This window comes from Panthera onca, chromosome E2, assembly GCF_046562875.1.
Source record: "Panthera onca isolate mPanOnc1 chromosome E2, mPanOnc1 haplotype 2, whole genome shotgun sequence".
Taxonomy (NCBI): domain Eukaryota; kingdom Metazoa; phylum Chordata; class Mammalia; order Carnivora; family Felidae; genus Panthera; species Panthera onca.
In genome coordinates this window covers 15,114,662-15,136,862 of record NC_138353.1, presented here as the reverse complement: position 1 = coordinate 15,136,862, position 22,201 = coordinate 15,114,662, and the positions used below count along the sequence as shown (strand labels likewise).

At 58.7% G+C, this 22,201-nt stretch overlaps 2 protein-coding genes and 3 long non-coding RNA genes across 8 annotated transcripts; 3 read left to right on the top strand and 2 right to left on the bottom strand.

Moving 5' to 3' along the window:
* The first annotated feature begins 30 nt into the window (after positions 1-30).
* LOC132690522 (uncharacterized) lies at positions 31-3,442 on the top strand. Its single transcript, XR_014136241.1, has 4 exons — positions 31-150; positions 278-363; positions 626-1,109; positions 3,221-3,442. It is a non-coding gene; the product is annotated as an uncharacterized LOC132690522 (long non-coding RNA).
* A 2,596-nt stretch (positions 3,443-6,038) lies between these two features.
* LOC132677721 (galectin-7-like) lies at positions 6,039-9,127 on the bottom strand. Of its 2 annotated transcripts, XM_060629497.3 has the most exons (6): positions 9,030-9,127; positions 8,730-8,914; positions 8,278-8,342; positions 7,785-7,873; positions 6,811-7,012; positions 6,039-6,254 (listed from the first exon to the last, which is right to left on the bottom strand). In XM_060629497.3, the coding sequence occupies exons 3-6, from the start codon at positions 8,290-8,292 to the stop codon at positions 6,141-6,143; spliced, it is 420 nt and encodes a 139-aa protein (XP_060485480.2). In that variant the 5' UTR covers positions 8,293-8,342; positions 8,730-8,914; positions 9,030-9,127; the 3' UTR covers positions 6,039-6,140. The 2 variants fall into 2 exon arrangements, with proteins under 2 accessions (XP_060485480.2, XP_060485479.2); XM_060629496.3 differs by lacking the exons at positions 8,278-8,342; positions 8,730-8,914; positions 9,030-9,127 and having other exon boundaries at positions 7,785-8,160.
* A 414-nt stretch (positions 9,128-9,541) lies between these two features.
* LOC144614549 (uncharacterized) lies at positions 9,542-12,284 on the top strand. Its single transcript, XR_013552360.2, has 2 exons — positions 9,542-9,785; positions 10,124-12,284. It is a non-coding gene; the product is annotated as an uncharacterized LOC144614549 (long non-coding RNA).
* A 1,630-nt stretch (positions 12,285-13,914) lies between these two features.
* LOC132675123 (uncharacterized) lies at positions 13,915-18,164 on the bottom strand. Of its 2 annotated transcripts, XR_014136240.1 has the most exons (4): positions 18,061-18,164; positions 17,380-17,838; positions 15,111-17,040; positions 13,915-14,758 (listed from the first exon to the last, which is right to left on the bottom strand). It is a non-coding gene; the product is annotated as an uncharacterized LOC132675123 (long non-coding RNA). The 2 variants fall into 2 exon arrangements; XR_014136239.1 differs by lacking the exon at positions 18,061-18,164 and having other exon boundaries at positions 17,380-17,887.
* LOC144612701 (galectin-7-like) lies at positions 18,043-21,131 on the top strand. Of its 2 annotated transcripts, XM_081791534.1 has the most exons (5): positions 18,043-18,140; positions 18,256-18,892; positions 19,297-19,385; positions 20,158-20,359; positions 20,916-21,131. In XM_081791534.1, the coding sequence occupies exons 2-5, from the start codon at positions 18,878-18,880 to the stop codon at positions 21,027-21,029; spliced, it is 420 nt and encodes a 139-aa protein (XP_081647660.1). In that variant the 5' UTR covers positions 18,043-18,140; positions 18,256-18,877; the 3' UTR covers positions 21,030-21,131. The 2 variants fall into 2 exon arrangements, with proteins under 2 accessions (XP_081647660.1, XP_078294580.1); XM_078438454.2 differs by lacking the exons at positions 18,043-18,140; positions 18,256-18,892 and having other exon boundaries at positions 19,019-19,385.
* The last annotated feature ends 1,070 nt before the right edge of the window (positions 21,132-22,201 follow it).

Below are 22,201 nucleotides of genomic sequence, written 5' to 3'. Positions count from 1 at the left end.
GTGGCTTCTCTTTCTCTGGGGCCACGAAGCTGGTGGGAGGGAAACCCCCGAGCAGCCAGACTCCACCTCGGCCACCTTTGTCCTGAGACCCGTCCTGAGAATGACAGCGCTGAGCAAAGCACCTCCAGGCGACAGGGAAAGAAAGATTCCGTGAGCATAGTCTCTCAATGCGGATGTGCTTGAAGCCAGACTTTTACATTCAAGGAGCCAAGAAATTCTGCCCCTCTCTTTTCCCCAGTTTTAATTTCAATTTAACGGTCTTTTTCTTTGTCACTAGAAACCAAAAGAAACCTTTCCAACCTTCCCGGCATGATTTCTGCAACCATGCCCAGGACACTAATTCCCTGTGGAGTAAGAGATCAGGTACCAGTTTCCTCCATTTCTACCCCTTACATAACCCGCAAAGTGTTCTTGCTTCACCAAGTTAGGGCTGCACTTGAGCCATTAAGATATATATATATATATATATATATATATATATATATATACCTAACACACTATCATGAAAAGGAAAAGCCCCACTCCCGGGTGCAGGAGGTATCTGTTACACGCATAACAAATAGCAAATGCTTACTACTTTTTTTTTTTTTTTTTAAATGTTTATTTCTTTGAGAGAGAGAGAGAGAGAGAGCAAGCAGGGGAGAGAGAGAGAAGGAGACACAGATTCCGAAGCAGACTCCAACTCTGAGCTGTCAGCACAGAGCCCGACGCGGGGCTCAAACTCATGAACCGTGAGATGACGAGGAACTGAAGCCAGACGCTCAACCGACGGAGCCGCCCAGGCGCCCCAGAGCATGGCTTGTTTTTCAGTTTTTGGTTTTGTTTGTTTAATATTCTCCCATGTGTAGAATTCCTTCTGAGAGGTTTTCTGGTAACAAATTACCCAGTAGTGAGCTTGTGTGAGGGGAAAGTCCCACCTCCAATTCCTGGCAGCTACTGATCCCTCCCCGGGGAGAACTGAGACCTGAACACAATACTGGGCTTACACCGATTAGCAGCCGGAGGCGAGTGTGCTGGAGAACGAAGCCCACCCCGACAGGGGAGCAGAGCGGAGACCTGCCCCGTCTGGACTAGCCAGAGACAGAGCAGTTGCTGACGATGATTCATAGGTAGGAACAAAAATAGATTTGCAACCTGTCCTATAAGGTGGGTTTTTTTTAATGTATATTTATTTTTGAGAGAGAGAGGGAGAGGGAATTAGAGCAGAAGAAGGGCAACGAGAAGGTGAGAGAGAGAATTCCGAAGCAGACTCTGCACCGTCAGCGCAGAGCCTGATGTGGGGTTCGAACCCACGATCCATGAGGTCATGCCCTGAGCTGAAATCCAGAGCTGGACCCTTAACTGACTGAGCCACTCAGGCGCCCCTGATGTAATTTTGATGAAGTCCCCGCAGGCTATCCTTCTAGGTGCTCTGAACTCACCTTTCATGAAAGGTTCATTTCAGGGGCACCTGACCACATCCTTGAGGACCATTCAGTTAGCCATAGAGCTAACCAGGCAACTAGGGTCCTTCTGGAACCATCGAGCGATCACAGGATGATTTAGAATTCATGCCTTGGGCACCATTCCTGAAGGTGAATGATGAAGGTTCAGTAGATTCTGTTATTGTTTTTTGTTGATTATTTTAAATGTTTTAGTTTTATTCTATTTTGAGAGAGAGAGAGAGAGAGAGAAAGCACAAGCAGGGGAAGGGCAGAAAGAATCCCAAGCAGGCTCCTCACTGAGGATGCGGGGCTTGAACTCACGAACCATGAGATCATGACCTGAGCTGAAGTTGGACGCTTACCCAACTGAGCCACCCAGGCGCCCTGAAGGTTCACTGGATTCTTACATGCTGTTCAAACAAGGGTGGCGAGTATCTGAAATATTTGAGCCAACATTGCATGTTACCAGTTTCACCAATAACAGCCCATTTTTACACACATTACATTAATTTTTCTTTTTTTAAGTAAACTCTATGCCCAACGTGGGGCTTGAACGCATGACCCTGAGATCAAGGGTCCTTTGCTCAACCGACTGAGCCAGCCAGGGCGCCCCCACTAAGTTAATCATTAATAAGCCACTCGATACGCAAATGAAAACCCACTTCTAACATTCGTCATGCTAATTAATGGAGTCTCTTGTGTTTCTCAAAGGTAAATAGGTGAAGCTCTTGTAGTAACTGTCTATCGGACTTTTCACCACATGCTGGCTATTTTGGAAGTGCGGATTTCGGCGTAGGTCACCTGAGGGTCCCTAGAGCATACCTTAATGACACATGTATTTGTATTGTCCTGTGTCTTAGGTTGAGTTCCTTAGAAGCAGACCCAGAGACAAAGAACTGCCTGCAAAAGGGCTCTTGTGGACCCTGAGGTGATACCCCCAAAAGGAAGTGAGAGGGGCAAGATTGGGCTGAGGGATGACTTGGTTGAGATAAGCCTCAGACAATGCTATGAGGAGACTTGGAGCCGGGGTGGCCACTCTACTGCTTGTCCCCAGTTGAAGCAATGGGATCAGGACCCGTTTTATCTCCCAGGACCATCCAGTCACTGGCAGGGATCAGCCCCTGGGAGGGGCATGGCCTTGGGTGAGGCCGTTCTCTGTGACTGAGGGCACATCCAGTGAGGGGCACAGCGGAGAGATGTAGCAGCCTGAAGCCCCAGCCTCCTAGCTCTGTCCATGACCTAGCTCAGGTCATGATCTCACAGTTCGTGAGTGGGATCCTCGCATCAGGCTCTGTGCTGACAGGTCAGAGCCTGGAGCCTGCTTCGAATTCTGTGTCTCCTCCCTCTCTGCCCCTCCCCCACTTGCTCTCTCTCTCTCTCTCTCTCTCTCTCAAAATAAATGAAAAACATTTTTAAAAATGCATATAATTATAATGAATAGAATATATTATCAGAGCTATGTTAATAGAATTAAATTATGTTGTTATCAAATAAGAAAGAATGACACAGTAAACTAAGTATATATAAGTTTTTAATACAACAAAGTAAGTGGAAGAAATAATAAACACAAAAGTAAATGTAAGTGAATTAGAGAATCAGAGAAACAATAAAATGGGTTCAGGCACTGTTGTATACTAAAACTTACAAACTATTGTTGAAAGAAATTAAAGAAGACTTCAGTAAATGGAAAGATATCCTATGTTCATGGATCCAAAGACTTAATATTGTTAAGATGACAATACTCCCCAAATTGGTCTACAATACCTATGAAAATCACAGCTGATTTTGTTTTTCAGAAACTGACAAGGAAATTCTGAAGTTTATCTGGAAAGGGGCACCTGGCTGGCTCAACTGGTTGAGCGTCTGACATCGATCGGCTCAGGTCGTGATCTCGCGGTTAATGAGTTCAAGCCCCACATCAGGCTGCTGACAGTGGTGGATCCCTCTTCAGATCCTCTCTCCCCCTCTCTCTGCCCTTTTCTCGCTTGTGCTCTCTTACAAATAAATAAACAGATAAAACTTTACAAATACTCTCTTACAAATACTCTCTTACAAATAAATAAAAGCAAGAAGAAAAAACAACACATACATCTATGATCAATTAAATATTGAGAAGTGTGTCAAGACAATACAATGATGAAAGAATAGTCTTTTCAACTGGAAATCCATGTGCAAAAGAATGAAGCTGGGCCCGTTCTTCACAACATACACACAAATTAAATCAAATGGTCTATATATTAAATATATACACATATTTGAACTGGCAAACTTTTAAAAAATTATCTTCTTTTCTTTTTCTTTTTGAGAGAGAGAGAAAGAGTACAAGCTGGGGAGGGGCAGAGAGAGAGAGGGAGACACAGAATCCAAAACAGGCTCCAGGCTCTGAGCTGCCAGCAGAGAGCCCGACGCGGGGCTTGAACTCACGAACCGTGAGATCATGACCTGGCCGAAGTCAGACGCTTAACCGACTGAGCCACCCAGGTGCCCCTGAAATGGCAAAAGTTTCTAAGTACAGCACAAACCTCAATTTTTTCCTGAGAATAGATTGCCAACATGCTGCGTTTTCACCTCCAAATACTGTAATATGTAATGATACTTTGTATAAACACGAACATTCTCCACTATGCACAAGGTAAGATGGAAGTGAAAACCGGAGCGGGGGTGGCAGGGGGGGCGCCTGGGTGGCTCAGTTGGTTGAGCGTCGGACTTCGGCCTAGGTCATGATGTCGCCATTCCCAAGTTCAAGCCCGGTGTCAGATTTTGTGCTGGCAGCCCAGAGCCTGGAGCCTGTTTCAGATTGTCTCCCTCTGTCTCTCTCTTTCTCTCTGCCCCTCCCCTGCTCATTTTCTGTCTCTCTCTCTGAAAAATAAATAAACATTAAAAAAAAGAAGTGAACATCAGGAAATTAACACGGATGAATCACCATCATCCAACCTAGTTTACCAGTGGTGCCAACAATGTCTTAACTTTTTCACTATACTTTTTGAAATTTGTCCCATACGGGTTGGTACCCAAATTTCCTTTTTTTCTTTCTGTTTTTGTTTTTTTTTTTTTTAATCCTTATTTATTTTTGAGAGAGAGACAGAGCGGGAGCGGGAGAGAGGCAGAGAGAGAGACGGAGACACAGAATCCGAAGCAGGCTCCAGGCTCTGAGCTGTCAGCATAGAGCGTGATGCGGGGCTTTAACCCAGGAACCAGGAGATCATGAACTGAGCCGAAGTCCCTCGTTTAAGCGATGAAGCCACCCAGGCGCCCTCAAAAAATTCTTAAACGTTCCAAAATTACACGACACAGACAAATAAAATAAAAATTAGTTCATTTAACAGACAGCCCTGGTGTACCAATAGCTGTAGATATTCTCAGGTCTCCAACTGGGAGAGGAGGAACCACCCAAAATATACAAAGAAGGGCCCAGAAAGAAGAGGGGCTGCTGCAGGTGGAAGATCTCAAGTACAGAAGAAGTTCAGATGCTGAAAGGACTCGAATTCGCCCAGATTTGGAAGTCCCACAAAGTTTTGCATCCTCAGACGAAACCAGGGTAATCCTACCTCCAGTACCGACCGCCAGCGTGGCAACTTCGACAGAGGCCACAAGGAGGCGACGTGTACTTCGCAAGGAAGCCGGCCGGAAACTACGGGCAAAACCCTCCAGGGGCGTGGCTCCAGACTTGCCCAGACCCGGACCCGAGGCCCAGCCGCAGTGGGGGACCGGCCAGCGCGCCGGGTCTCCATCTCATAACGGACCCAGCCTGGCGATTGTCGCATCGCGGAGTCACGACTTCCCTCCACCCATAGCCATTAAGTGCTGAGTAGTCACCTTCGACTAGAAAATCGCCTGGCAGTGGGGGTTGACTGGGCGTCTGCGTGAGCGCCCACTACACAGACCCCCTGGTTGTCACACCGCAGGGCCAGGGCCCGGGGCCATCTGTGAGCACAGGTGGAGAAGGGTGAATGTGGGGCTCGTGAGGCCTGGTTGTGGTGTCCCCCTGCCTCCGCACCGCTCCACAACCCCCACTCGTCCCCTCGCAGCTCCTCCGGGAGGTGCCGATTCAGTGCGCGTCTGCCCCGGGGACACGGGCGGGAGCCTGTCCCCACTCCGCCACAGCTGGGAGGCCGGCGACGCCCCATCCGCTGCCCCGCCCACCCCGCCCAGGCCGGCTCCCCGCACCCCAGGCGGGAGAGCGGGGATACAGGTGAGACGAGGAGGGCAGCGGCGCGCGGAGCCCGCACAGGCCCAGGCACCGTCTCCACCATTTCGGGGTCTCAGGGACCAGACGTGCGGGGACTCGTTCGCCCGTTTGCAGACGCAGCGGCTCGGAGCTCCGATGTTCCGCAGAGGGGGCACCGAGGGGAGCTTGAGCCCGCTCCAAACCCCCATCAGCTGTCCCCACCGCTCGACCGCCGGGCCGGGCCGCCCCGCAAAGCGCCGCTGGACACCAGCCAACGCCCACCCCCACCCGATGGCGACCCTCCGGAGGCGTCCCGGCCACACATTGCCCTCCGAGGCCGCGGGGCCCCACTCCCGCCCCGGCCGCCGCATCGCTGTGACCCTTCGTCAGGGTCTTCCCCGCTCTGAACCTGCTCTCCGCGTCCAGACGAAGGACACCCGGGCACAGACGGGGCGCACACACGCGGACTGAAACTTTATTTGCCCTCCCGCGCCCGGGACCCCGGACCCCGGACCCCCGACCCCCGACCCCGCCGCCCGCCCCGAGGCTCAGAAGATCTTCACCGACTGCAGCTGCAGGTCCCCGCCCACCTCCAGGAGGCGCACGCGCGCCGGCGGGATCCGGTAGCGGAAGTGGTGGTACTCCGAGTCGCCGACCACCGCCTGCGGGGCCGAGGGGGGCGGGGCGTCAGGGGTCGGGGCCCCGAGTCCCCGGGGGCGAGATGCGCCCCGATGGCCGTACCTCTTGTCGTGGTCCTCACCTGGGCCACCTGTCTGGCGCGGACGCGCGCTTAAGGCGGTGGCTGTTACGGCCCCGCCGGCGGCGTCCACGGCCTCCCTCCGGCCGCTCGCACTGAACGTGGGGAAGGGCCTGGGCGCTGGACGCTGTGCAGCGACCACTCCCCGAGGACACGCGCGTCCCGGCCCAGTCGCCCAGCCATCGGGGCCCCTGCTCCGGGACACCAGGGCCCCGCTTCCCGCTAGGGGCCACCCACCCTCCGGGCGCTGGGCCCTTGCCGCCCGGTCCCTGCCACGGCCACACCCTTGCCTTCGGGCACACGTGGGCTTGCGCCAGGGGAAGAAGAGGGACGGACCGGACGTGGGCCCCGCCTTGGCCGGGCCTTTGTCCCCGTCCTCCACCAAGAGCCTTCCTGACTTGCCTGGACTGCAGGCGGGGCGGGGGTCTGGGCGCCCGCGCCTGTGGGTGGCAGGGACTCACCTTGAACCCTTCTTCGGTGGCGATGAGGAGCACGTCGAAGGGCTGCCCATGCTGGAAGGGAATGCCTGAGCCGCGCTCCTCCCGGCCCCAGGTGCCCTGCTCCAGGCTGTTGAAGACCACCGTGGACTCGTCCAGCCGCGGGTTGAAATGGAGGGCAGCCTCCCCGCCCGGCCCCTCGCCGCACAGCAGGTTCACATAGAACCTGGTAGTGGGGGGAGGGAGGAGAGGATAAAGGTCACAGGCCAAGAAGCACCCTACCAAGATCAGGGACCAATGTACAGGACCCCCCACCGCCAGGCCGTGCCAATTCATTGGCACCGGAGAACGTCCCACGCCACAGGGGGAAGGGTTGTGGGCCGGTGGCCAGGGACCCACCCTCCAGGGCGTCCAAAAGCTCCAGGGACCCTGGACCCGCGTGCACCTAGCGAGGGTCACTATGCTATGGCCCCGGGTGCCCCTCATTTCCAAAGCCTCTAACGTTTGCCGTGGAGTCACGATGCTGACGGCCAGGGTGCTCTCTGTTCCTAGGGCATCCCCGTTGCCAGAGGGCTGGGCACAGCACCACGGGCCCGCACCTTTGCAGGCACCGCAGATTCCCAGGAAGCCTGCCCTTCCCAGACCCGGAAGTCCTACGACCGACCGCTTCGGCCTCCCAGGTGCCCAGGGCACCTCCAGATCGCAGGACTTCTTTCCAGGGTTCCTGGCGTTCAGACTGGGAGCCATAGGACTCTAGATGGGAGCCCTGGGATGGCTCTGGAAGCCCCGGATCCCTAGGGAGACGTAGGGACCCCAGCTACACAGTCACGGGACAAGTAAGTGAAGACTTCAGATTCCAGAAGGTCAGCGATGGCCCGGGGAGTCTAAGACCCTGTGGGCCAAGGTGGCTCTGGTGCCCTCGTGTCTGGGCTGCAAGAAGTCTGAGCCAGCTGAGCCTGGACACCTCCCAGCCTTACCTCTGGGGCCTGGGGTCTCACCTGCCGGCCTTTTCCGGGACGACGCCGCGAATCCTCATCACGGTGCCCACCCGGATGCCCTCGGGCAGCGACGTCTTGTGGGGCACGTTCTGCAGGTTCAGCGGCGGGGAGTCCGGAGTCCGAGGGAACCAGGGGCGCGGACGAGAGACACACGTGGGTCGGCCCCAGGCAGAAAGCATCCGGGACCCAGATCGGCAGAATCCGTGAGAAGAAAAGGCCCAGAGACCAAGGAGAGAGAGCCAGAGCCAGACAAAGAGCGGGAGAGCCAACCACGAGGGATCAACGGAGAAAGGGAGAATCCAGAGAGGCAGATGGGAGCATGGGGATGGGTCGGGTCCACCCGGGAGCCACAGCCCAGACCCTTGGTAGCACACCCTGGCACCCACTCTGTCCTTGCCGGCGGGACACCTCAGCCAGGCCCAGCCCCTCCCCGAGTCCGGTGCCGCCTTGGGTCCAAGCCCCCCGGGCCCCGACGCCCCCCGAAGGCACTCACAGAGCTTCCCGCCATGGCTGGGACGCTGGGGCGACAGGCGTGGTGGTGGGTATGGCTGCTGGGACCTTAAGTAGAAGCAGAAGCAGGGCGTGGCGGCCCCCGCTGACTCACCCCCAGCCATTTCCACACCCACCGCCCACACCTGGCACAGACCCTGGCCCTGGGGCCACCCGGCGGCCCAGCGCCTTCTTGTTGGGCCCGGGACTTCCCTCCACTCACTGAGGGTTCCCAGTCCACCGCCCGCCCCCTCCGTTGAGCTAAGAATCCTGAAGACAGTTAAGGACGAACCGCCAAGGACAGAGGGCCCCCAGGGGGCCACCATCCATCCCGGGCCATGTCCCTGCCGCTTGGCACAGAGGAAAGGGTCTTTGCCCATTTTATCTTGGACATCTGGGGCCCCGAGAGGCCCACCCGGGGCTGGAAGCGGGGGCCCCTCTCTCCCAGGCTGGGACCTGCGCCTTGGGCTGAGGACGCGTCCCCCGAAATTCCAGCTCACGCTCCCTTGCGTGACGGTGACCCCGGCAAGGACAACAGGGGTACACGCGGGGCTCCGGGGGGCAGGACGTGTGCCTGATGAGCCGCGTCTCCCGGGGCCTAGAGCAGCGGCTGGTACACGGTCTGGGCTCCTCAAGTGCGCCTGAAAGACGAATAAGGAGTGACACCAGCGCCTGGTCTGAGGCCCTGGGCGCCTGGCACACACAGGACCTCCCCGGGCGCTCACAGCTAGCCGAGCGGGGAAGGAGATCACTCACCCCCACTTCACAGACCAGGAAACAGAGGCTCAGACACGGGAGGCCATTTGCCCGAAGGCGCACGGCCGGGCGATCCCTGGGTGAGTGTCTCTCTGCCCTTCGTTTTTTTTTTTTTTTTTTTTTTTTTTTTTTTTTTTCTCTGCCCTTCTTCAACTCTGGTGGGTTCTGCCTTGTTTCTTCTGTCCCTGGGAATGCCCTGGTGTCTCTCCCTGGCCCTCTGGCTCGGACTCTCCCTCCCTCCCGGGTGGCCCTGTCTGCTTCTCTTCCTCAACGCCATGTCTCCTTCCTCCTCCCAGAATGGCTGCCGCTCTCCCAGCCACGTTCGGGTCAGGGGAGGCAGAGGGGGGCCGTCCTGGGACCCAGCCGCGCCCTGACCCAGGAGCAGCGACTTGGGATCCTCCACTCAGGCCCACAGCCCAAGATTCCGTAGTCCAAGATTCCAGAAGAAGAATCCAGGATGGGAAGGGTGGGGTCAGAGGGAGAATGCTGAAAGAAGGTTCTGGAAGGTAAGGAAGAGGCAGGGTGGGGCAGCCACCCTGAGCAGAATCCCCTCCCAGCAGCCCAGCAGGCCTCCTGTCCACCCCTGCCACCCCCTCCCGGCCTCCACTCCTGCCCCCCCCCCCCAACCCTCCAGGGGGAAGAGGCCTGGGGCAGAGACCAGAATGGAAACTCTGGGTGGAGACAACCAGACTCAGAACCTGATCTGCCACCCGACTGTCCCCCAGGCCTCCCAGACTCTCTCCATCCCCACACCACGTGAGACACCCCGGGGGTGGCAGGGGGCGGCGCAGTTTGGGGGCCAGGACCTCACACAGGGAGGCCGGACAGCTGCGAGGCGGGTGGGGGTGGCTGCAAGCACCCCAGTGTTCAGAGGAGAAGACGGAGGCAGAGAGTGGGGCACCCTCTCAGCCAAGGTCCCACAGCAGGGAAGCAGCCCGGGGCTGGGCTGGGGGGGGGGGGGGCGCCCAGGTGGGGGCAGGGCTGGTCACCAGGACTTCCGGTAGAGAGGACAGGGGTCCCGAGGCCGGGGCACCCACACCCGGGAGCCGGCGTCCCCGAATCGAATCGTGGGCTCCACCTGTCTCCGATCTCAGGTTCGGGGTGTCCCCCTTGGCCGCCTCGCTCTCCACGTGCTCTTGGGGCCCAACGACTCGTCCTTCCCCTGATGTCTTCTCTGGGGCTGGATGTGTCTTCACAAGCCACCAACCTGCAAGTCCAAACTCGACTGTGACTTCGCTGTGGGCCCAAATGTCAGCAGTCGATCTGTTATCAGTTGATGGCGGGCTCGTTTCTCAGAAGCCAGGCGCGCGCGTGCACGTGCCGGAGCCCCATTCTCTGGTGTGGATCATCTCTGCATCGGTTCTGGAATAATACTTTCAGGAGCACTGTTTCCATTCCCAGTGAGTCGTGACCGTGCCTGTGTCTCAGTCCTCGTGCTTTTTCCTGAGCGATGCCTCGCATTCCGAAGACGCACAGGTTGTAACAGAATGAGGGTGGGATTCGAGAACCGTCCGGACCTGAGCAACCCCCACCCCCACCGAGTTACCCTGAGCCCCAGAGACAGCCAGCCCCCCTCCGCCCACCCTGCCCGGGACAGCGCTGCCAGTCTGGGCGTCCCGTGGCCACCGTGTCATGTGTCCCGGGAGTGGAGAGGGGTGGCCAGCAGGCTGAGTCTGGGGACCTTCGCCCTCCTGCAGGGAACAACTCTGGTGACTGAAAAGTAACCCCGTGTACCCACCGTGCTTGTGGGCATTGAAACCCCCAGGCTCTCTGCCAGGGTCAGCGTGTTGGGGACTTTGGGCCGGTTTTGTACACGGCGAACATCAGTCCGGGGGCCGCTTTGGTTTTGTTTTGTTTTGTGGAAAGATTTTGGTTTTGAGGTGATCTCCACGCCCGGCGTGGGGCTGGAACTCCCCACCCAGAGATCCGGGGTCCCAAGCTTCACGGAGCCAGCCAGGCGCCCCGCGGGGCTGCTTTGGTTTTGTAAGTGAACCTTCCAAGGAGGAGAAAGACACTGCTCAAATCTGACTCTTTCTTAAGCGGGAATCCACTGGAAACTTACACTTCTATTTCTGGATGGAATACATTTCCCCAACCCCATCACCCCCGAGGGAAGCATTTTCTGTCATGCTTGCTTCCATTGATAAACTGAGTTCGTTAAACTCTCTTACGTATTTTCACCGCATGTGGGATTTACCGTGTTTTTTGCTTTGAAGTTTATTTATTTTGAGAGATGGAGGAAGAGAGAGGGAGGCACGGAGAGAAAGAGGAACACAGAGGATCCCAAGCACTGTCGGGAGGAGCTGGGGGTGGGGCTGGAACCCATGAACCTTGAGATCCTGACCTAAGCCGAAATCTAGAGTTGAGTGCTTAAGGGACTGAGCCAGCCAGGTGCCCCCCCCACCCCGACCATGTATTAAATTTGAAGTGTTTCCCATCGTCCACTCAGTTCTTCCAAGTAATAAGGGATCATTTCCAAGTAATAAGGGGTCCGTTTCCACGCCTGAGGTGGGAGTCCAGTGACCTGTTCTTTCCACCTTTCCTTCTTTCCTCCCCTCCCTCCCTTCACCTCCCCTCCCCTCCCCTCCCTTCCCTTTGCTCTCCTTCCTCGGCTGAGGGATTGGGCCATCAGGTGGGGGGACAGGTGCTGCCTCTTGGTGGGGGGAGGGATGGGGCAGGATAGCAGCCGGCGGAGGGGAGGGGACGCTCTTCCCGCTGCTGTCGTGTCAGAGGGAGTGAGTGAGGAGGGCGCTCCGAAGGGTGTGGTCCTCAGGACCTAGGGTGGGGGTGAGGGGAGAGGGGCGGCTGGACCTTGGGAACCCAGCCCCAGCAGGGGGGTCGGTGGCGGTGTCTGTGCTGGGGAGGAAAGGGTCCCTGTGGGAGTGACTGCAGGGTGGGTGTCCACCACAGAAGGCGAGTCTCTTCTGTGACATTCAGAGGGAAGAGTTCTAGTGTGGAAAGGGGAAAATGACCATGAACCTGACTGGTGGTATTTCATGAGGGGTTTTGGAGGGTGGGGGTGGGGTGGGGGGTTTGCGTCTCCTTAACATCTTTTTTATTACGTTAAAATATAAAAATATGGGTGACTCAGTCGGTTGAGCGTCAGACACTTGGTTTCTTCTCAGGTCATATCTAGGGTCACGGGATCGAGCCTCGGTGCTGAGCACGGAGCCTGCTTGAGATGTTCTCTGTCTCTCCCTCTGCCCTCGCCCCTGCTTGTGCGCTCTCTCTAAAGTAAATAAAATAAAATATATACGTGTGGTGTCTCAGTGGGTTGTCTCTCGATCAGATGGGGGTCCCCAAACGTGGGTGAGGATCACGTGGAAGCCAGTGGCATGGAGGTGAAAGGATTCACCTGAGGCAGAACAAAGGCGACGGAAGTTTATTGAACAGGCCCCAAGGGAGCAGCGGTCAGGACAGCAGAGGGGAGGCTGTCTGCAAGGAGGCAGTGGGCGGGGGCGTATTTAAAGCAAGAAGGTGAGGAGGTGTGGGGATGGGGATGTGTGGAATTTCCCCTTTTTTTAATTAAAAAAATTTTTTGTATATATTTAGAGAGAGAGAGAGAGAGGGGAGAGAGAGAACATGCACGTGCTTGCACATTAGCACGGAGGGGCAGAGAGAGAGGGAGACACAGAATCCCAAGCAGGCTCCAGGCTCTGAGCTGCCAGCACAGAGCCAGATGTGGGGCTCGAACCCACAAACGAACGGTGAGATCATGACCTGAGCTCAAACCAAGAGTCGGGCGCTGAACCGACCGAGCCCCACCCCCACCCCCCACCCCCCCGCGCCGGGCGCCCCACCATGTTAACCATTTTCCCCGTGTCCAGTTCAGTGGCACAAAATACATTCGCACTGTTGTGTAGCTGTCCCCACCATCCGTCTCCAGAACTCTCTTCATCTTGCAAACCTATAACTGGACCCGCTAAACACTAACTGCCCGGCCCCCCGCCCCCCCCTCCACCCCCCCTCCTACTTTGTGTCTCTATGAATTTGACCAGGGGCCAGGTAGGAATGCAGCCTTTGCCCGTCTGTGACTGGTGAGTATTCTACACCCAAAGCAAAAGAAATACGGATGTAGAAACGTGTTTGTTGAAGGGTGCGAAACGTGCCACCCCCAAATATGCCCTTTTAGCATAAGGATTATTTTGAATTAATAGCCCTTGCAAAACAGCGGAAGAAGGGCTTTCTACCCTCCCATTTGCTGCCTGAAAACAGGAGATAAAGACTCTCACGTGACAGATACCTACCGTGTGCCAGTAGGAGAGTGACATTCTCATCCTGAGTTGAGACCCAGAGAATTCGATGCAAACAGGCCCTGTGAAAGTGATTCCAAGCGTCCCGCGTAACGGCTGGGTTACTTCTCCACAGTTGCCTCTGTCCTTCAACTTAATATGAAAGCACGTGCGCTCAGCCATCCCCTCGAGGCTTCATTTCCTGCCGAGGGCTCTAGTGTGACGTAAAACTTAGGTAACCTGTCCGCCTGATACATCAGTTCAAGTCTCGGGCCCAGCGGGAACACTCCTTGGAGGGCAGACGTCCCGTGTTGCCTCCCCTCCGATGGATAGATACGTGTCTGCGTTCATACATCCCCTACCTTGTCCCCGTGACAAGGCCTGGGAGTGGAGCCTGTGCCCAGATCTTGGTTCCTAAGGACTGCACCTTTCTCTGCGAAAGAAATGTGTAGGAAAGGCGGTCTCCAAGGCTCAAATGGGAAGGCATGAGATGTGCCAGGGATGAAGTTTTGGGGTGACGGGGGGCTCGTGGGGTCCCGAGCCGACAGCCAAGAAAGAATTCTCGAAGAGGTCTTTGGTGCAAAAAGGTGATTTTATTAAAGCACGGGGACAGGACCCGTGGGCCGCTGCAGATGTGGGGGGGGTGGTGACTGTTTTACGGGGTGGGGGGCGGGTAGATAAAGTCAAGAGAGTTTCCAAAGAGACTTTCACATGCTTACAGTCTTACTGGAGGCCTACCTATTGTCAATCTAAGGCTGTTTTTCCCTCTAGCAAAGCATTAACATTAAGACAGTAGGAAGTTCAGGGTCCCCTGGGTGGCTCAGTTGGTTAAGCAGCCGGGCTCAAGTCGTGATCTCCGTTCGTGAGTTCAAGCCCTGCGATGGGCTCTATGCTGACAGCTTAGAGCCTGGAGCCTGCTTTGGATTCTGTGTCTTCCTCCCCCATTCCCTCTCTCTCTCTCTCTCTCTCAAAAATAAACATTAAAAAAACAAAAAAAAAAAAGACTGTAAGGAGTTCCTGGACTTTAGGCAGGATGGGATTGCCTGTTTCTTATAAACTGGTGGAGACTCTTACCAGTTCAACCGTTTGTTTTTTTGTCCTTTCCTGTTTTTGGGTAGTGGAGAGTGTGCAAGGAATATCACACATATCCCCCCCCGGGGGGGGGGGTGCTGTTAACCGGTACCTTGCCCTCAGCTTGCCCCACACCCCCTCATCGCCTGGAACAGCTTCCTGGGTCGGGAAGGGAGGAAGCGTTCACAGCACTGGGGCTCCTTGGACAGCCCCATGAGTCCATGGGTCCATACTGATGTGGTCTTACTCTGTCGGGGCTGCTATAACAAAAGTCCCACCCACCGGCGGCTTATAAACATCAGGAATTTATTTCTCGTGGTTCTGGAGGCTGGGACGTCCACGATCACGGTGCCAGCATGTCGGGCGTCTGGTGTGAACCTGATTCCTGGTTCATAGATGGATCCTTCTTGCTCTGTCCTCACATGGCTGCAGGGACAAAGGAGCTCTCTGGGGTCCCTTTAGAAGAACACCAACCCCTGCTCACCAGGGCTCGGCCTCCGTGACCTCATGTTCTCCCAAAGGCCCCATCTCCAAATACCATTCCCCTGGGGACGCGGTTTCACCAAGGGAATCTGGGGGCCACAAACATTCAGTCTATAGCAGATGTGCAGGAGGAAACGATAGAAATGATCAAAGTTTGCTGAAGAACGTGAGCTTTGCAAAATTTCCAGGCGCTTCCCACAAAATGCTTACTGATGACACAGGACAAATGGGTAACTTTACGGTGGGGAGGGGAAGCCGGGGAAGTTCCTTAGTCACGTGATCCAAGACCACTCACCAGCGATGGGACACGCGAGGGGCCAGGCAGCTGGAGGAGGCAGGCGCTGTCGCTTCTGTGGCTCTTCAGCCAACAGTGCCTCACCTGTAGCTGGCGATGAGGGTACATCCACCTCCAAGCTTCTCAAGTGTCAAGGTCTTGAAACACAAAGGAAGACTGAGGAGCCATTTCAAACTGAAGGCCAAGGAAACCAAGAAAGCCTGACGCCAAATCAAAGCCACGTTCCGATTTCTCCTCTCCAACCCACCCCCCACCCTGGTCCTGAGGACCACCCTCCCCAAGCACCCTCCTCACCCATTCCCTCTGACACCACAGTGGAATCGCACCCCCTCATCCCACGAGGGCCACCCAGATCCCCACCCACAAGAAGCAGTGCTGTCCCACCTGAAAGACTCTAGGACCCGATCCTTCAGGTAGGCAAAGGGAGAGGAAGGGAGGCAGGGAAGGGGAAGAGAGGAAGGGAGGGGAGGAGAGGAGAGAGGAGAGGAGTGGAGGGAAAGAGAGGGAAAGGGAGAGGAGGGGAAGGGAGGGGAATGGAAATGAGGAGAGTGGCCAGAGGGGATGGAGGGAAGGGAAGGAAAGGGGAGGGGAGGAGAAAAAAAGGTAGGGGAGGGAGGGGGGGGAGAGGAGAAGGAAAGTGGGGGAAGAGAGGAGGGGAAGGTAGGGAGAGAAGGAAGGAGGGAGGGAGGGAGGGAGGGAAGGAGGAGGCAAAGGTGGAAGAGGAGGGAGCAAGTCCCTGCACTGCTAAATCCGGTGTGAAGTGAAAAATTACTTATGGCTTAGAAGAATTTATGGACAATGGAAAAACTTAAAACGTAACACAAGCTAAAGTCCCACATGCGGCTGAAAATACGTAAGAGAGTTTAACGAACTCAGTTTATCAATGGAAGCAAGCATGACAGAAAATGCTTCCCTCGGGGGTGATGGGGTTGGGGAAATGTATTCCATCCAGAAATAGAAGTGTAAGTTTCCAGTGGATTCACCGCTTAAGAAAGAGTCAGATTTGAGCAGTGTCTTTCTCCTCCTTGGAAGGTTCACTTACAAAACCAAAGCAGCCCCGCGGGGCGCCTGGCTGGCTCCGTGAAGCTGGGGACCCCGGATCTCTGGGTGGGGAGTTCCAGCCCCACGCCGGGCGTGGAGATCACCTCAAAACCAAAATCTTTCCACAAAACAAAACAAAACCAAAGCGGCCCCCGGACTGATGTTCGCCGTGTACAAAACCGGCCCAAAGTCCCCAACACGCTGACCCTGGCAGAGAGCCTGGGGGTTTCAATGCCGACAAGCACGGTGGGTACACGGGGTTACTTTTCAGTCACCAGAGTTGTTCCCTGCAGGAGGACGAAGGTCCCCAGACTCAGCCTGCTGGCCACCCCTCTCCACTCCCGGGACACATGACACGGTGGCCACGGGACGCCCAGACTGGCAGCGCTGTCCCGGGCAGGGTGGGCGGAGGGGGGCTGGCTGTCTCTGGGGCTCAGGGAAACTCGGTGGGGGTGGGGGTTGCTCAGGTCCGGACGGTTCTCGAATCCCACCCTCATTCTGTTACAACCTGTGCGTCTTCGGAATGCGAGGCATCGCTCAGGAAAAAGCACGAGGACTGAGACACAGGCACGGTCACGACTCATTGGGAATGGAAACAGTGCTCCTGAAAGTATTATTCCAGAACCGATGCAGAGATGATCCACACCAGAGAATGGGGCTCCGGCACGTGCGCCACGTGCCTGGCTTCTGAGAAACGAGCCCGCCATCAACTGATAACAGATCGACTGCTGACACTTGGGCCCACAGCGAAGTCACAGTCGAGTTTGGACTTGCAGGTTGGCGGCTTGTGAAGACACATCCAGCCCCAGAGAAGACATCAGGGGAAGGACGAGTCGTTGGGCCCCAAGAGCACGTGGAGAGCGAGGCAGCCAAGGGGGACACCCCAAACCTGAGATCGGAGACAGGTGGAGCCCACGATTCGATTCGGGGACGCCGGCTCCCGGGTGTGGGTGCCCCGGCCTCGGGACCCCTGTCCTCTCTACCGGAAGTCCTGGTGACCAGCCCTGCCCCCACCTGGGCGCCCCCCCCCCCCCCCAGCCCAGCCCCGGGCTGCTTCCCTGCTGTGGGACCTTGGCTGAGAGGGTGCCCCACTCTCTGCCTCCGTCTTCTCCTCTGAACACTGGGGTGCTTGCAGCCACCCCCACCCGCCTCGCAGCTGTCCGGCCTCCCTGTGTGAGGTCCTGGCCCCCAAACTGCGCCGCCCCCTGCCACCCCCGGGGTGTCTCACGTGGTGTGGGGATGGAGAGAGTCTGGGAGGCCTGGGGGACAGTCGGGTGGCAGATCAGGTTCTGAGTCTGGTTGTCTCCACCCAGAGTTTCCATTCTGGTCTCTGCCCCAGGCCTCTTCCCCCTGGAGGGTTGGGGGGGGGGGCAGGAGTGGAGGCCGGGAGGGGGTGGCAGGGGTGGACAGGAGGCCTGCTGGGCTGCTGGGAGGGGATTCTGCTCAGGGTGGCTGCCCCACCCTGCCTCTTCCCTACCTTCCAGAACCTTCTTTCAGCATTCTCCCTCTGACCCCACCCTTCCCATCCTGGATTCTTCTTCTGGAATCTTGGACTACGGAATCTTGGGCTGTGGGCCTGAGTGGAGGATCCCAAGTCGCTGCTCCTGGGTCAGGGCGCGGCTGGGTCCCAGGACGGCCCCCCTCTGCCTCCCCTGACCCGAACGTGGCTGGGAGAGCGGCAGCCATTCTGGGAGGAGGAAGGAGACATGGCGTTGAGGAAGAGAAGCAGACAGGGCCACCCGGGAGGGAGGGAGAGTCCGAGCCAGAGGGCCAGGGAGAGACACCAGGGCATTCCCAGGGACAGAAGAAACAAGGCAGAACCCACCAGAGTTGAAGAAGGGCAGAGAAAAAAAAAAAAAAAAAAAAAAAAAAAAAAAAAAAAAAAAACGAAGGGCAGAGAGACACTCACCCAGGGATCGCCCGGCCGTGCGCCTTCGGGCAAATGGCCTCCCGTGTCTGAGCCTCTGTTTCCTGGTCTGTGAAGTGGGGGTGAGTGATCTCCTTCCCCGCTCGGCTAGCTGTGAGCGCCCGGGGAGGTCCTGTGTGTGCCAGGCGCCCAGGGCCTCAGACCAGGCGCTGGTGTCACTCCTTATTCGTCTTTCAGGCGCACTTGAGGAGCCCAGACCGTGTACCAGCCGCTGCTCTAGGCCCCGGGAGACGCGGCTCATCAGGCACACGTCCTGCCCCCCGGAGCCCCGCGTGTACCCCTGTTGTCCTTGCCGGGGTCACCGTCACGCAAGGGAGCGTGAGCTGGAATTTCGGGGGACGCGTCCTCAGCCCAAGGCGCAGGTCCCAGCCTGGGAGAGAGGGGCCCCCGCTTCCAGCCCCGGGTGGGCCTCTCGGGGCCCCAGATGTCCAAGATAAAATGGGCAAAGACCCTTTCCTCTGTGCCAAGCGGCAGGGACATGGCCCGGGATGGATGGTGGCCCCCTGGGGGCCCTCTGTCCTTGGCGGTTCGTCCTTAACTGTCTTCAGGATTCTTAGCTCAACGGAGGGGGCGGGCGGTGGACTGGGAACCCTCAGTGAGTGGAGGGAAGTCCCGGGCCCAACAAGAAGGCGCTGGGCCGCCGGGTGGCCCCAGGGCCAGGGTCTGTGCCAGGTGTGGGCGGTGGGTGTGGAAATGGCTGGGGGTGAGTCAGCGGGGGCCGCCACGCCCTGCTTCTGCTTCTACTTAAGGCCCCAGCAGCCATACCCACCACCACGCCTGTCGCCCCAGCGTCCCAGCCATGGCGGGAAGCTCTGTGAGTGCCTTCGGGGGGCGTCGGGGCCCGGGGGGCTTGGACCCAAGGCGGCACCGGACTCGGGGAGGGGCTGGGCCTGGCTGAGGTGTCCCGCCGGCAAGGACAGAGTGGGTGCCAGGGTGTGCTACCAAGGGTCTGGGCTGTGGCTCCCGGGTGGACCCGACCCATCCCCATGCTCCCATCTGCCTCTCTGGATTCTCCCTTTCTCCGTTGATCCCTCGTGGTTGGCTCTCCCGCTCTTTGTCTGGCTCTGGCTCTCTCTCCTTGGTCTCTGGGCCTTTTCTTCTCACGGATTCTGCCGATCTGGGTCCCGGATGCTTTCTGCCTGGGGCCGACCCACGTGTGTCTCTCGTCCGCGCCCCTGGTTCCCTCGGACTCCGGACTCCCCGCCGCTGAACCTGCAGAACGTGCCCCACAAGACGTCGCTGCCCGAGGGCATCCGGGTGGGCACCGTGATGAGGATTCGCGGCGTCGTCCCGGAAAAGGCCGGCAGGTGAGACCCCAGGCCCCAGAGGTAAGGCTGGGAGGTGTCCAGGCTCAGCTGGCTCAGACTTCTTGCAGCCCAGACACGAGGGCACCAGAGCCACCTTGGCCCACAGGGTCTTAGACTCCCCGGGCCATCGCTGACCTTCTGGAATCTGAAGTCTTCACTTACTTGTCCCGTGACTGTGTAGCTGGGGTCCCTACGTCTCCCTAGGGATCCGGGGCTTCCAGAGCCATCCCAGGGCTCCCATCTAGAGTCCTATGGCTCCCAGTCTGAACGCCAGGAACCCTGGAAAGAAGTCCTGCGATCTGGAGGTGCCCTGGGCACCTGGGAGGCCGAAGCGGTCGGTCGTAGGACTTCCGGGTCTGGGAAGGGCAGGCTTCCTGGGAATCTGCGGTGCCTGCAAAGGTGCGGGCCCGTGGTGCTGTGCCCAGCCCTCTGGCAACGGGGATGCCCTAGGAACAGAGAGCACCCTGGCCGTCAGCATCGTGACTCCACGGCAAACGTTAGAGGCTTTGGAAATGAGGGGCACCCGGGGCCATAGCATAGTGACCCTCGCTAGGTGCACGCGGGTCCAGGGTCCCTGGAGCTTTTGGACGCCCTGGAGGGTGGGTCCCTGGCCACCGGCCCACAACCCTTCCCCCTGTGGCGTGGGACGTTCTCCGGTGCCAATGAATTGGCACGGCCTGGCGGTGGGGGGTCCTGTACATTGGTCCCTGATCTTGGTAGGGTGCTTCTTGGCCTGTGACCTTTATCCTCTCCTCCCTCCCCCCACTACCAGGTTCTATGTGAACCTGCTGTGCGGCGAGGGGCCGGGCGGGGAGGCTGCCCTCCATTTCAACCCGCGGCTGGACGAGTCCACGGTGGTCTTCAACAGCCTGGAGCAGGGCACCTGGGGCCGGGAGGAGCGCGGCTCAGGCATTCCCTTCCAGCATGGGCAGCCCTTCGACGTGCTCCTCATCGCCACCGAAGAAGGGTTCAAGGTGAGTCCCTGCCACCCACAGGCGCGGGCGCCCAGACCCCCGCCCCGCCTGCAGTCCAGGCAAGTCAGGAAGGCTCTTGGTGGAGGACGGGGACAAAGGCCCGGCCAAGGCGGGGCCCACGTCCGGTCCGTCCCTCTTCTTCCCCTGGCGCAAGCCCACGTGTGCCCGAAGGCAAGGGTGTGGCCGTGGCAGGGACCGGGCGGCAAGGGCCCAGCGCCCGGAGGGTGGGTGGCCCCTAGCGGGAAGCGGGGCCCTGGTGTCCCGGAGCAGGGGCCCCGATGGCTGGGCGACTGGGCCGGGACGCGCGTGTCCTCGGGGAGTGGTCGCTGCACAGCGTCCAGCGCCCAGGCCCTTCCCCACGTTCAGTGCGAGCGGCCGGAGGGAGGCCGTGGACGCCGCCGGCGGGGCCGTAACAGCCACCGCCTTAAGCGCGCGTCCGCGCCAGACAGGTGGCCCAGGTGAGGACCACGACAAGAGGTACGGCCATCGGGGCGCATCTCGCCCCCGGGGACTCGGGGCCCCGACCCCTGACGCCCCGCCCCCCTCGGCCCCGCAGGCGGTGGTCGGCGACTCGGAGTACCACCACTTCCGCTACCGGATCCCGCCGGCGCGCGTGCGCCTCCTGGAGGTGGGCGGGGACCTGCAGCTGCAGTCGGTGAAGATCTTCTGAGCCTCGGGGCGGGCGGCGGGGTCGGGGGTCGGGGGTCCGGGGTCCGGGGTCCCGGGCGCGGGAGGGCAAATAAAGTTTCAGTCCGCGTGTGTGCGCCCCGTCTGTGCCCGGGTGTCCTTCGTCTGGACGCGGAGAGCAGGTTCAGAGCGGGGAAGACCCTGACGAAGGGTCACAGCGATGCGGCGGCCGGGGCGGGAGTGGGGCCCCGCGGCCTCGGAGGGCAATGTGTGGCCGGGACGCCTCCGGAGGGTCGCCATCGGGTGGGGGTGGGCGTTGGCTGGTGTCCAGCGGCGCTTTGCGGGGCGGCCCGGCCCGGCGGTCGAGCGGTGGGGACAGCTGATGGGGGTTTGGAGCGGGCTCAAGCTCCCCTCGGTGCCCCCTCTGCGGAACATCGGAGCTCCGAGCCGCTGCGTCTGCAAACGGGCGAACGAGTCCCCGCACGTCTGGTCCCTGAGACCCCGAAATGGTGGAGACGGTGCCTGGGCCTGTGCGGGCTCCGCGCGCCGCTGCCCTCCTCGTCTCACCTGTATCCCCGCTCTCCCGCCTGGGGTGCGGGGAGCCGGCCTGGGCGGGGTGGGCGGGGCAGCGGATGGGGCGTCGCCGGCCTCCCAGCTGTGGCGGAGTGGGGACAGGCTCCCGCCCGTGTCCCCGGGGCAGACGCGCACTGAACCCGCACCTCCCGGAGGAGCTGCGTGGGGACGAGGGGGGGTGGGGGCGCGGTGGGGAGGCTGGGGGACACCGCAACCAGTCCTCTGGGTCTCTGCACTCTCACGAGCCCCCTTCCCACCTTTCCTTCTACCTGTGCCCCTGGCCCTGCCCGAGCGACAACCAGGGAGTCGGGGTAGTGGGCGCTCACACGCAGACGCCCAGTCACCCCCCACCCGCAGTGGTGCATTTCTGGTCTTGGGCTGTCTGAGTCGCCACCCTGCAGGACCCGTCTCTGCACGACCCCGCCGTGTGGTAGCGCTCCAGCGTCGCATGATAGGCTAGGATCCAGAGCCCGGGACAATCCCCACCCACGCCCCAGGCGGGCTGTCCCACGCTTGGAGCCCGCCCCAGAGGTGACAGACCTCCCTTTCCCTGGGCCGCTGTGGGCTTTGCAGTCCTCACAAGCAGAGGACCGTTCCTGACCTGACAGGAAGCAGAGCGTAGGGTCTGAGCCTTTTCAGGAC